The sequence below is a fragment of the Crocuta crocuta genome, unplaced genomic scaffold (assembly GCF_008692635.1).
Source record: "Crocuta crocuta isolate KB4526 unplaced genomic scaffold, BGI_CrCroc_1.0 scaffold427, whole genome shotgun sequence".
Lineage (NCBI taxonomy): Eukaryota > Metazoa > Chordata > Mammalia > Carnivora > Hyaenidae > Crocuta > Crocuta crocuta.
Genome location: NW_027533273.1, coordinates 1,143,418 through 1,157,722, shown reverse-complemented (window position 1 = coordinate 1,157,722; position 14,305 = coordinate 1,143,418). Strand labels below are relative to the sequence as shown.

Genomic DNA, 14,305 nt, shown 5'->3' with positions numbered 1-14,305 from the left:
GAAGTGGAGCCTGAAAATGACTAAATTGCTGCTTTTTTTTTTCTTTCCAATACATCATAAGGAACACTGGCTAATGGTTCAGTTAGATCAACAAAGTTAATCTGGTGGGGAAATCTATATCATTAGCTGCAGAATTGCTTCTATCTTAAGATAAAAATTTAATGGATGAGGAGTTCCTTCTTATGGATGTAGTTTCTTGAGATGGAATCTACTCCTGGTGAAGGTTGTTGAAATAGCAAAAAGGACTTAGAATATTATGTTAATGTAGTTGGTAAAGCAGTGACAGGGTTTGAGAGGATTGACTCCAATTTTGAAAGAAGTTCTATTGTTGAGTAAAGTATTATCAAACAGTATTGCATGCTACAGAGAAATTGTTCATGAAGGAGTCAATTGTTGGAGCAACATTCATTGTTGTCTTATTTTAGGAAGTTGCCACAGCCACCCCAACCTTTAGCAACCACCACCCTGATCAGTCAGCAGGCATCAACATGGAGACAAGACCAGGCAGAAAGTTTACGACTGGCTGAAAGCTGGGATGATGGTTAGTTAGCACTTCTTAGCAACAAAGTGCTTTTTTTTTTGATTAGACAACAGAAATTTATTTCCCCACAAAACTGCAGTCTAGAAACCTGACATAGGGTGGCAGCAGGGTTAATGTCTTCTCAGGCTTCTCTCCTTGGCTTGTAGATGGGGATTTCCTTGTCTTCACATGGTCATTCTTCTGCGCCTGTATCTTTATCTCCTCTTCTTATAAAGGCACCCGTCACGCTGTGTAAGAGTCCATACTGATAACCTCATTTTAACTTCAGTATCTCTTTAAATATGCTATATCTAACTATAGTTACATCGTGAAGTACGGGGCAGGGCAGGGATCACAAAATCAACATATGAATTTTGGGTACACAATTCAGCCCATAACAAAGGTCTTGGGTCATAATGTAAATTAAGGGCCAAGCTGGAGAGTGAATATATACATATATATATTATTTACTTGCAATTATCCTTTTTGAGACACAGTAAGTTTGGGATGCAATGAAATCTGTTCACCCCTTTGTGCTGTGCTGGCAGAGCCCAATCCTTCTCTTGAACCACCCCTTAGAGTAAATACAACACCTAGGATTAGAGGTAATTAAACAAAAAAGGCACTTAATGCATAAACCAGTGGCACGCAATTCCTGTGTTGGTGACTCGGAAGCTGCAAAGATTTATCACAAACATCATGAGACCAACAATGACCCTAAGAGATTTAGTCTTTTACTGCAAGACAGCACCCAGAACACGGATCAGGTATTGTGGGTTAACACTGGGTCATATCCACACCCTTACTTAGAAGGGAATGAGGAGTTCCAGTGACCCATAACTTAGATCAGCAAATGAAAAAGCACAGAGGTCAGCATCCTTAAGCATGTTGGGTGGTGAGTGATGAACGTTATTGGGACCTGCCAGGTGGCAAAGGTGAAATGACTTATGATACAGAAACTGGCGATGACTTCAAGGTAGTAATGACTCCAGACACATCAGAAATTGTAATGCAGCTTCTCAATTTTTCCCAAATAGCTGAGAATGTTGACATTCAGGTGAACAAAGTTAAATAAAGGAGGTAGCTGCCTCATAAAATTCTTCTCTCCTCGCGTGATTACACTGTGCCATTTTTTTAAAAAATATTTTTATTTATTTTTAGGAGAAAGAGAGAGAGACAGAGTGAGCAGGGGAGGGTCAGAGAGAGAGGGAGACACAGACTTTGAAATAGGCTCCAGGCTCTGAGCTGGCAGTCAGCACAGAGCCCGACGTGGGGCTCGAACCCACGAACCGCGAGATCATGACCTAAGCGAAAGTCGGACGCTTAACCGACTAAGCCACCCAGGTGCCCCTATACTCTGCTATTTTAAACATTTTCTGCAGTGTGAACTCTCAAGTGTGGAATGAAGGCAGATGGCTGGCTAAAGGAATTGTGTCACTCAGCTCACTCATGAGGGCTTACTCTAGTGTGAATTCTGATTTTAATGAAACTGTATCTTTGGCCAAAGGATTACTCATGTTCTTTTTTTTTTTTTTCTTTAAATGCTATTCAGTATTGAGTTCAACATTTTCTTTTTTTTTTAATATTTTTATTTATTTCTAGGAGAGAGAGAGAGAGAGACAGCATGAGCAGGGGAGGGTCAGAGAGACAGGGAGACACAGACTCTGAAATAGGCTCCAGGCTCTGAGCTGGCAGTCAGCACAGAGCCCGACGCGGGTCTTGAACCCACGAACTGCGAGATCATGACCTAAGCGAAAGTCGGACGCTTAACCGACTAAGCCACCCAGGTGCCCCGGATTACTCATGTTCTTTACTTTTGTCTTATCTCAGGATGCACTAACAACTTATCATGGACTAGATAGCTTGTAAACAACAGAAATTTATTTCTGGAGGTGGCTATCTGACATAACAGTCCCTAAGGGGTCTGGTTCTATGTCTGGTGAGGACCAGCTTCTTGATTTATAGATGATCTTCTCAAGGGGTCTTCATATGATCTATAGAGGAGGCAAGTTCTCTCATAACTCTTCTGAGGACAATAATTCCATTCATGAGGGCTTCACACTTGTGACCCATTCTAATTCAAATTACCTCCCAAAGACCTCACCTGATAATCCTATTGTGTTAGAGGATAGGAATTCAACACATGAATTTTAGTGAACATAAACATTCATTTCATAATCTCACTCATAAGGACTTGATCTACTGTGTACCTTCTGTTGTTGAATGAGCCTGGAGCTTTGGCTGAAAGATTTCCCACATTCACAGCACTCCTAAGGCCTTTGTCCAGCCTGAACTCTACAACGATAACTAAGGGCAGTATGACTGACAAAAGATTTCCCACATTCACTGCACTCATAAGGCCTTTCTCCTGGCTGAATTCTCCGGTGTTGAACAAATGTTGCTTTCCACTTAAAAGATTTCCCACATTCATGACACTTAAAAAGCTGTTCACCTGGGTGAAAGTTTACATGTACATTGAGGCTATTTTTTCAGATAAAGGGCTTTCCACAATCATTGCACTCATAAGGCCAACAAAGTACTTTTAAATGAAGGGATGCACATTGTTTTAGATGTAACACTGTTGTACACCTAACAGGCTACAGTATAGTGTAAACATTAATATGCACTGAAAAGCCAAAATGATTCATTTGACTCGCTTTATTGAGATATTTACTTTATTGTGGTGGCCTGGAACTGATGCACAGTATCTCTAAGGTGTGTCAGGGGTTAATTTGAAAACTATTTCTACAGAGTTGACTAAATTAGAAAACTGGATAACTGGGGTGCCTGGGTGGCTCAGTCAGTTAAGCGTCTGACTTCGGCTCGGGTCATGATCTCATGGTTTGTGGATTTGAGCCCCACGTCGTGCTCTGTGCTGACAGCTAGCTCAGAGCCTGGAGCCTGCTTCAGATTCTAGATCTCCCTCTCTCTCTGACCCTCCTCTGCTCATGCTGTCTTTCTCTCTCTCAGAAATAAATACAACATTAAAAAAAGAAAAAAAAACTGGGTAACTACTCTGAAGCCGAAAAAAATCCATCAATATATATATAGATTTTTTAAAGTTTATTTAAGACCGAGAGAGAGAAAGAGAAAGAGAGAGCGAGAGAGAGTATGAGCAGGGGAGGAGCAAAGAGAGAGGGAGAGAGAGAGAGAATTTCAAGTAGGCTCCGTACTGTCAGTGCAGAGCCCAGTGCAGGAATTGAACTCAGGAATGGTGAAATCATGATCTGAGCTGAAACCAAGAGTTGGATGCTTAATTGACTGAGCCACCCAGGTGCCCCCTACTTGCTTTTTTAAAATGTTTATTTTTCTGAGAGTGCAAGTGGGGGAGGGGCAGAGAGAGGGGAACAGAGGATCTGAAGTGGGCTTTGCACTGACAATAGTGAGCCCAATGTGGGGCTCGTACTCAATGAAACTTGAGATCACGACCTGAGCTGAAGTTGGATGCTCAACCAACTGAGCCACCCAGGGGCCCTACCCATTGGGTAGGTATACATTTTTATATAGGTAGGTATATTTTTTTATACTTTAAAAGCAGATAGGGAAAAGGCAAAAGGTTAAAAATGACGTTACCATTTATATCTTTTCAGACCTCTGTCAGTGCGTGCACATATTTGGATATGTACCTATAATCTTCCATACACAGTGTGACATGGCATCTAGGTTAGGTCCTGGTGGGAAACATGGCACACTCAGGAGTGGTATGCTGGAAGACAGCTTTGTGACATGGTCACAAGCAAAGGTTTGGGAAGTTTAAAGAAAACAGAAAGGGATGGTGATGCATCCTGGAATCAGCAACTATAGGAAGTTATTGTGGCCTCTGGGCCTGAAGGGGTAAAGAGAGAGCACTAACTGGAACTTGAGAAGCTGTGGCTGTACAGAAGGCGCTGTGATCTGCTCAGTGCAAGCTGTGGCCTTCAGGACTGGAAAGCACCCATGGCCAAAATGTGGCCCAGCAGAGAAGGAAAATAAATATCCTGCCCTTTCTCTTCTCCTTCCTTCTAATCTCCCTTTGGTGACTTCCGAAGGCCAAACCCAACTAGAAGCCTTTGAGAAGGGTACCTGGTTGATGCAGCCCAGAGAAGCTGGCCTCCCAGGGCACAGAGCATGAGTGGAGAAGGGAAGAGAGTGAGAGAAGGGGAAAATAGAGAATGCCCAGCTTACATAAAGAGATTTAAATAACAATGAATATATATATATGTAGTCCTAGCTTGGCATGGTTCTGATACATACAGCTTTCAGGTACCACTGTTTGGTTAAATTAGACCTGACTTCTAACAATTGGTTCAAATTCCAGTTATCATGGTATATTAACATGGTAATTCCAGTTATCATGGTGAGTAACTGCATAAAATACAAACTTTACTGCTAGCTCTCCAGTCCACATATCACTCCACAAATAACAGATATTCATCATGGTCAGTGACCGATCATATCACTTCTTGCAAAGTCTGTCAGTGATTGGTCACTGCACACATTATTCAGTTCATATAGACAACGAAGTATGTAGTTGTGTTTCCTCCTTGTCTCCACCTAATGAACTCATGTGACATTTTACAAAGACAGATTATTGAAAGAGGAATTGGCCAAGAAAGATGAAAGTAATGCAAAGAAACAAAGAACTCTGTAAGTGAAATCTGAATCGAATGTACATGGAGTTATGGAAAAAACAGCTGGCTGGGGGTGCGTGGGTGGCTCAGTTGGTTAAGTGTTTGGCTTCAGCTCAGGTCATGTTTGTGAGCTCAAACCCCTTGTTGGGCTCTGAGCTGACAGCCCAGAGCCTGCAGCCTGCTTCGGATTCGGTCTCCCTCGCTCTCTGCCCTTCCATCACTCACACTCTGTATCTCTCTCTAAACATCAAAAAAACAAAAAACCGCTGAAGAAACAATAGGAAGGAAGAGTAACAAGAATTTTAACTTACATTCTTAAAAGTTTATTTATTTTTGAGGGGTGCCTGGATGGCTCAGTCAGTTAAGCGTCTGACTCTTGACGTTGGCAACAGAGCTGCAGGTCAGGCTCTGTGCTGATGGCACAGAGACTGCTTGCAATTCTCTCTCTCCTTGTGCCCCTACCCTGCTCATGCTCTTTCTCTCTCACAAAAAAAAAAAAAAAAAGAAATGGAAAATTCTGCAATATTTTTTAATCTATATGAAATAGGCTATTAAGGAGCCCAAGCTTTCAGTTTTAAGAATGCTATCCACTTATATCCATCTGAACTTGTATCTTGATATGAATACATGTTGTGAATATATCAGCGTTCATTTGTTTTTAGGCATTTATAGAAAACAGTTGTATACTTTTTCTCTTCCCAAATTATAAATACCAAGAACCAATTACAAATTCAGACTGCCATGAAATTACACAAAGACAAATGTAACCAGCTTTAAAATTTTATTGAAATTCAATTTAGAAGTTAATAATTTAATATAGCATTATTTTGAATATTTTCTAACCAGTTCACCTGCTTTACATGATTTTTGGGCACAACTTTAAAGATTTGATACTTTCTGCTTAACTTTCCATGATATGTCAATTATACATTCATTAAAATCTCAGATAGTTCCCTAAAACTGTTCTTTTGTCAATGTCAGAATTTAAAAAAATAAGCTCAAATATTGAAAATTTAAGACATTAATATAGCCACTGTAATATAGAAAAGAAAAAAAAATACCTTATACAATCTGTTTAAAATTGTTAACATTTATTGTAATAATGCAATATGAATTTTTAACATAACCATATGAATTTTTCATTAAAATGTTCAACCATTTCCTACTGAAGCATGTCCAAAGTTATAAAAATCTTCTCCTTTAAAGTAACCTATACTGAATTAATCCAAAGTAACTGTGGCACTTTACATAAGACATTTACTCCACTGTATATTTTAAGTAGCTAAGGGAAAGCCTGATCAATAGCAGGTTACTGGAAAGAATAAAAACTGCATGGTTTTCTTCAAGGAGTGAGTCGTTTGGGATCACGGGGGAACATTGAGGTCTGGCGAACATTATGCAATCCCAAGAAAAGCATAGTGACTCGTTCCAATCCTAGGAAAAAAAAAACCCATTAATTCCTTTTCTGAAAACCTTTCAGTGTCTTACTTGATGAAACTGCCAACATAGTATCATTGATCAACAAAATACTTCTTTTATTTTGAGTTTATTTAAAATGAACGGTTTTGGGTCTGACACAGAAATGATGCTGTATGTGGGAAGGACTAAATGAGATATCCTTAAGTTGTGTGGATTCTGCTAAGTACAAAAATCTTGTAAATATCCAAAACTTATGATTTAAACAAACATAAAAAAGCCATTTTATAAGCCTATATTGTTTTTAAATGAGACCAGAATCTTAATTATGTAGCCCAGGCCATCAGTATAAGATGAGGGCCATAAACTTGTTCACAGAAGTTTATTAATGGAAGTACCAGAAATTTACTATAATTCAATAGCTGTGTAACATGGTGGTTCCTAGTATAAAAGACTCTAGGATACATTATTGTAAATGTTCTGAGTACAGAAAAGACCGATTTTGAAATGTGACTTAAATACTGTATTGCTGTCAAGAATTAAGACCGAGTACCACCTAAGAAACTGAGAACTAGCAAATGAAACTTTGTGTAATTTAGTTATTTCACCAAAGTTGTAGAAGACATGGATTATAGAAAGCAAAGAATATATTTATATAGCCATAATTTTTAATTTTAAAGGAAGGTATTTAACTTTTTAAAAAAAGTTTTTATTTAGGTAATCTCTATACCCAATGTGGGGCTGGAACTCATGACCCCAAGGTCTAGAGTCGCAGGCTCTTTCAACTGAGCCACCCAGGTGCCCCAAGAATGTATTTAACTTCTAAAACAGATATAAATAAGATAATTAACATCTTTTCAAATGTTTACTTATTTTTGAAAGAGAAAAGAGAGCACACGAGCAAGTGGGAGGGAGGCAAAGAGAGAGGAGAGAATCCCAAACAAGCTCCACGCTGTCAGTGCAGAGCTTGATGACGTCATGACTTGAGCTGAAATCAAGAGTCAGAGAGTAAACCAACTGAGCCACCAGGCACCTCTGAGAATTAATTTTTTTATTGCTATCCCTTACCAAAAAATCTGCAGAAGTAAATTTGAACTTTGTATTAAAGTAATCTAATACTAATCTAATACTCCCCACTATATCCCACTTTACCTTCAATCATTAATTACCAAAAAACAAGTATTTGACTTCCACTGTCAGTCACAAAAATATGTGAATTAAACAAAATGCACATTACTGCATACTTTGAGAGAAACAGTTGTGAATTTCCCATTAAAACTTAAATTCTAGGGGTGCATGGGTGGCTCAGTTGGTTAAACATCTGACTTCAGCTCAAGTCAAGATCTCATGGTTTATGAATTTGAGCCCTGTGTTAGGCTCTGTCCTGACAACTCAGAGCCTGGAGCCTGCTTCAATTCTGTGTCTCCCTCTTTCTCTGCCCCTCCCCTGCTCACACTCTGTCTCTCTTTCTCTCAAAAACAAATAAATCAAACAAACGGACAAAACTAAACTCTATATCCAATGTAGCACTGTAATAACAAAAGACTAGTATCAACCTACATGTCCATCAATAAGAAGCTGGTTAACAAAATTATGATGTACCCTTTCAAAGGGTTGATTCTATGTAGCATTAAAAAAATACTGAAAATGTCTTTAAGTACTGATAAGGAACAAATGAGAAAATACAGTAAGTGACAAATGCAAGGTATTGAATGATTTATATAGTATGCTATAATTTGTGTAAAAAAATATTTTTAAAAGTGTCTATTTTTGCATATGCAAAGATTATCTCTTTAAAGGTAAAAAGAAAACTAGAAACAATAGTTTCCTATAGGGCGGTGAATACATACTCTTCTATACCCTTTTAATTTGAAACATTTTAAAGTACTATATTACTTATTCACCAACCTCCCACCCCCCAACCAAAACAAACATCAAACAAAAATTTCAAGGAAACTATACATTCAGAATTCTTTTAAGAGTCTCTGATAGGGTCTTCTAGGGGGTGCCTGGGTAGCTCAGTTGGTTGAGATCTGACTTGATTTTGGCTCATGATCTCACAGTACTTGAGATGGAGCCCTGGGTTGGTCTCTGTGCTGACAGCATGGAGCCTGCTTGGGATTCTCCCTCCCTCCCTCTCTCTCTCTCTCTCAAAATAAATAAACATTAAAAAAGGTCTCTGATAGGGACATCCAAAAATTTAGCTAAATTTTAATTTATTCATTTATTTTTAAAAGATTTATTTTTTTTATAAGTTTATTCATTTTGAGAGAGAGAGAGAGAGAGAGAGAGAGCGAGTGTGTGCTCATGTGGGAAGGGGCAGAGAGAGAGGGCGAGAGAATCTCAAGAGAATCTGTCAGTGCAGAGCCTGACATGGGGCTCAAATTCAAGAACCATGAGATTGTGACCTGAACCAAAGTCAAGAGTCGAACACTTAACTGACTGAGCCATCCAGGTGCCCTGATTTCTTTATTTTTTAAAAAGTAATCTGTACACCCAGTGTTGGACTTGAACTCACAACCCTGAAATCAAGAGTTGCATGCTCCTGTGACTGAGCCAGCCAGGTACCCCTTACCCTTTGTAAGTTACAGAGTGGTCTCTTACATTTACTCTAGAGGTGGTCCTAAAAGTCAATGAAATGTTATTACATTACAACAAAAAATTTAGCAACAATCTGAGCTAACTTGAGGAAGAGCTTTAATTCGGGCTATTGTGAATGAACTCATAGATGCAGAGAAAAAATAGGGTACTCAATTTAAAACACATTTTGTGGGGCACCTGGCTGGCTCAGTTGGTTAAGCACCCAACTTCGACTCAGGCCATAATCTCACAGCTCGTGGGTTCAAGCCCCACATTGGGATCGGTGTTGGCAGCTCAGAGCCTGGAGTCTGTGTCTCCCTCTCTCTCTGGCCCTCCCCCACTTATACTTTGTCTCTGTCTCTCTCTCAAGAATAAACATTTGAAAAAAATTAAAAAATAAAAGACATGTTGCTTCTAAACTCATCAGAAAAAAAATGACTAGAAATTTACTACAATAATGTAAAACACACAAATTAGCTGTTCATTTGGTTCCTTGGAAGTTAAATTTTCCTTTAGTCATAACTCACAAAATTTGTTATAATTCATATTTGTACTATATTTAGCACTTATGGATCTATTTGTAAGTAATAACAATATATAAAAATACTTAAGAGTCTAATGCTGAAGAAATTTAGTTAGACCTGAACAAACACTCTGCCAAATGAAATCTGGGTTGGAAATATATTGTCAAAATATTACTTTTTTTTTTTAATGTTTTATTTATTTCTTAGGAGAGAGAGGGAGACAGCGTGAGCAGGGGAGGGTCAGAGAGAGAGGGAATCACAGACTGAAACAGGCTCCAGGCTCTGAGCTGGCAGTCAGCACAGAGCCCGACGCGGGGCTCGAACCCGCGAACCGCGAGATCATGACCTAAGCGAAAGTCGGACGCTTAACTGACTAAGCCACCCAGGTGCCCCTATATTGTCAAAATATTAAAATAATATTACCAATGCCTCCACCGGCATGAGGAGGGGCTCCAAAGCGGAAGGAATCAATGTATGCCTTAATTTTCTCCAAATCTAGGAAAAAAACAAAAAGAAATTCAAAAGCCAAACATAATTTATCATTTTATTTAGTAACTCAAAAAAAAGGTACAAAGCAATAATTATTATTCAATGAAGATGAAAACAAATGACTACGTTTCTGAGAAGTCTTTAAAAGGTTTAAAATGTGTTGCTTTCACAATATACATTACTCTCCCAAATATATTTAAGTTGTTTACCAATTCCATGATGTAAGGCTCTCTCTGTTAGCAGCTGAGGATCATGTATTCTCTGAGCTCCTGACAGTATTTCTTCTCCCCTCATGAACATATCATAAGAGTTGGACTGCTTCTGCAGGGAAAAGCAAACAAAAGAAAACACTACTTTTCTAATGGCTATCATTCTATTTCCATTACTCATATGAGGAAAAAAAATCTGTTGCTCAAAGAGCAAGGCCATTTTCCCATACAATTAATGATGCAATCTGCTCCAATGAACACAATTTGTTTCTCTAAAACAAGATTAAACTAGTGAGAGCTGAATAATAACTTCTTCCTTCCCTCTATCAGATATACTCCACTTCTCCAATACCTTCCAATAACAAATCAGAGCACCATATCTAACTTGTAAGAAGTAGTGCTGATTCTCATTTCACTTTATCATCTGAAATGTTTTTAAGTATGATATAATTTTGAGTCATTTTTGGAACTTCAAATTATCAACAGGTGTAGTCTTTTTAATTTAGATTCTTAAAAATGTTGGGGCGCCTGGATGGCTTAGTCGGTTAAGCGTCCGACTTTCGCTTAGGTCATGACCTCGCGGTTCGTGGGTTCGAGCCCCGTGTCGGGCTCTGTGCTGACTGCCAGCTCAGAGTCTGGAGCCTGTTTCAGTCTATGACTCCCTCTCTCTCTGGCCCTCCCCTGCTGGCGCTGTCTCTCTCTCTGTCTCTCTCCTAGAAATAAATAAAACATTAAAAAAAAAGTTAACAAAAGTAAATTGAAAATCAGTTTACCATAGCTTAACCTATTCCCTTATTATGTTTTAACTTACTTTCCCTGTCTTTCAATAAACCAGTGGTTCTCAAAGTATGATTCCTGGACTAGTAGTCTCAGTATTACCCAGAACCTGTTAGAAATGAAAATTATTAAGCTCCTCCAAGACCAACTAATCAGAAAGTCTGGCGATGGGGCCCAGTCATTAGTGTTTTAAAAAGGCCCCCAAGTGATTCTGATGCACACTGAAGTTTGGAAAGCACTGTAATGGAAAAACAGTAAAAGGCCAAAAGATAACACAAATTAAATGAACTCCCAGGACAGAATGCTGTTTTTTAGTTCAAAGTCAATGATAATATGTACTATAGTCTGCAAACCTAATGATGCTATTTATTATTTATATGGCATTTCTTCCTCATAAATCTTTAAAAAATGAACCATGAAAATGATTTTTAATGTAGGTTTTGAGACTAATTTTCTAGAATACTCAAATTCCACAGTATCATTTTGACCTCAATTGACAGAAACTAGTAGTCATACATATAGTGGTCCATCAAAATTGCATATTACTGATGAAAACCATTATTCCCACTGTACAATTTAATAAACTCACAATAAAATTTCCCCCTTCCCCAATTGTTTAAAATAAAACTACTTACAGGATTTCTTGGGTCAGGCATGGTATAGAACGGTCTTACAGCCAATGGATATTTATCAAGAATATAAAAATCTGTATCATACTATAAAAAAATGATTAAAATAAATTAAAAAATTTTTAACCAAGGTAAAAAGAAGGCTAACATTTTAATAACTGTCTTTTTAAGAATAAATTTTCTTTTCAAAATTACCATAATGACACTGTATATACAATAAATACTCTGTTTCTTTCAAGGAATATCTGTATGCTATAGTATTTTGCCACTATGTTATAAATTCCTCTAATAATTTTTGGCGGCTATTTACTGTTCAGTGATAGTTCAAATATTGTTTTCTTCTTCTTTTTTTTGGATAGGTAATCTCTTTCTAATTTCTTCCCACTTAAAATTATGCTGCAATAAACCTTTGATTTTCATTTCTTTCTTTTGGTAATCTAATTTCAGATACAATTTAACTTTTGTTAAATTATTCTAAATCTCTTTGGGTTTTACAGAAACTATATTAAATCTATAAATTATATTAGGAAAAGCTGGCATCTTTTACAATATTCATCTTCAAGAAAACCGTGATTATTTTTCCAATAATTTACATTTTTGTATACATATCTCAAAAATATCTGGTAATATTCTTTTAATGAAAACTATAATTGAATTAAATAAGTAACATAGCATGAAGTTATGACATTTTTGTTAGAAAGAATAGTTCTATATGATTTAGATTTAATGAAAAAAATCACATTTCAACAGTTTTGATGCTAACCATTTTTGCTACAACTCAAGCATAGAGAGAACATCAAATGAGCTGACAAACCGGAACCGGCTCTGCTGAAACAGCATTAAAGGTATAAACTCAACACTGTAGTTTCAGAAAGAGGTGAGCTCCCCTGTCAGTTTTGAGTGCAACCACCAGGAGGGGCTCAAGGACCGTCTTCATTCATACACAAGTCTGAATTTCTTGAAAGATCACACTAAATTCAGCTTTTACCTTTTTTCAGGTTTTAAACAATGAGATAGGAAAGCAGCAGAGGTAGAAAAGAAAACTCATTCACCTTCAAGTCCCATTAGTCAGCGAAGGTACTCAGAGAAGGCCATTTCTAAATAATTTCAAATCATCTTGAGGTCCTTTCTGACCAATCTGATTATCTGATGCAGGTACCACTTTTAGGGATACCTCAGTAAAACTTACTACAAAAATCAAATATTGAGCTAATTAACCTGACCGAGTAAAGTCTGTCTGAATATTTTTTATTTTCCCAATAATTAAAAAAAAAAAAATCAGCTTCCTTGGTTTTTAAATTGGTGTTTAAAACCAGCCTCCTTGGTGTTTAAAATTTATTCTGGAATCCTAACATTCCGGAAGAATGTTGCCCCCTGCAACTGTTCTTTAGTACCAGAATATGTTTCAGATTTAGAAAAATCCCGCATGTACAAGTGTCCTACCTTTTCCTTCACCAAACGACCCAACAGTTTTTCATTTGGTGTACTGAAACAAACAAACAAAAAACTCCATAAAATTAGATATCTGAAGATCAAACAGCAATTTATTTAAACAGTTTTAAGTTAATAAGGCACTTCTATTTGAGGTTCTCAAAGGACAAAAAATTTGGACAAAATATATAGTTGTCTATCCTGCTCCTTTTTAAAAAGGTAATTCCAGTGACTTAACAGTAGGTGTTACTCAAAAATATTTAAATAACATGATAGATTTAGCAATCACAGACTCAGAAATTACATGGATAATTTTTCTACAATTATATATATAATAAAAGTTCACTATAGCAACATGGGTTACATTCTTGCCATTAAGTAGTTCCACTTTCAGATGGTCTCTTTTTTGTTACTCTTTATTTATTCATTGAGAAAGAGAGAGTCTGCAAGCAGGAAGGGGGCAGAGAGAAAGGAAAGAGAGAATCCTAAACAGACTACATGTTCAATGCAGAGTGACATGGGGCTCAATCTCACGACTACAAGACCATGACCTGAGCTGAAATCAAGGTTGGACACTCAACCGAATGAACTACCTAGGTGTCCCTGTTACTCTTTATCAAAGGTTTATAAAACAAAAATCAGTATTTCCAAGTCTTTAAAATTTAATAGTGTTATATAAACCAATTAAATTTTTATACCTAAGACGCTGTTACTTTAGCTTCTATCTTATGTAAAAGCAATTGCCAAAATACTTAAGAAAATATTGCTCAGCTTAAAATAATTATAGAATTTATAGTTTCCTTTAAAATGCAATCTAGCAAAATAAAAAATAAAGTTTTGAGCAACATATGCTTTAAAAAGCACCAAGAAAGACAATAACCACCCTTTGCACTCCTATATCCATATGAATTATTGTGAGGGCTTAAATATTTTAATTTAAGAACTTTGAACAGATATTTTTATAACTTTTGAAGATCTTAATTTTATGCCCTAATCCTGCGTGGGGATGGATTTAGTTTGCTGTCTACCCTCTAACACACTGACTTAAAAAGAGAGCTAACATATTAGAGGACAAAATCACAGGCAGAAGTCCCTAAGTTCTTCATATATGGGGGGGGGG

The 14,305-nt window shown here is 37.2% G+C and overlaps 1 protein-coding gene across 2 annotated transcripts in view; it reads right to left on the bottom strand.

Annotated features, from left to right (window-relative positions):
* Nucleotides 1-5,894: 5,894 nt before the first annotated feature.
* Nucleotides 5,895-14,305, bottom strand: part of DARS1 (aspartyl-tRNA synthetase 1) — a 62,865-nt gene continuing 54,454 nt past the window's right edge. For both annotated transcript variants that reach the window (XM_077747883.1, XM_077747884.1), the window contains 5 exons: nt 13,198-13,240; nt 11,761-11,841; nt 10,349-10,460; nt 10,074-10,145; nt 5,895-6,564 (listed from right to left, as the gene is read on the bottom strand). In XM_077747883.1, coding sequence (XP_077604009.1) covers nt 6,473-6,564; nt 10,074-10,145; nt 10,349-10,460; nt 11,761-11,841; nt 13,198-13,240 — 400 coding nt within the window. In that variant the 3' untranslated portion in view covers nt 5,895-6,472. The remainder of the gene's footprint in view (nt 6,565-10,073; nt 10,146-10,348; nt 10,461-11,760; nt 11,842-13,197; nt 13,241-14,305) is intronic.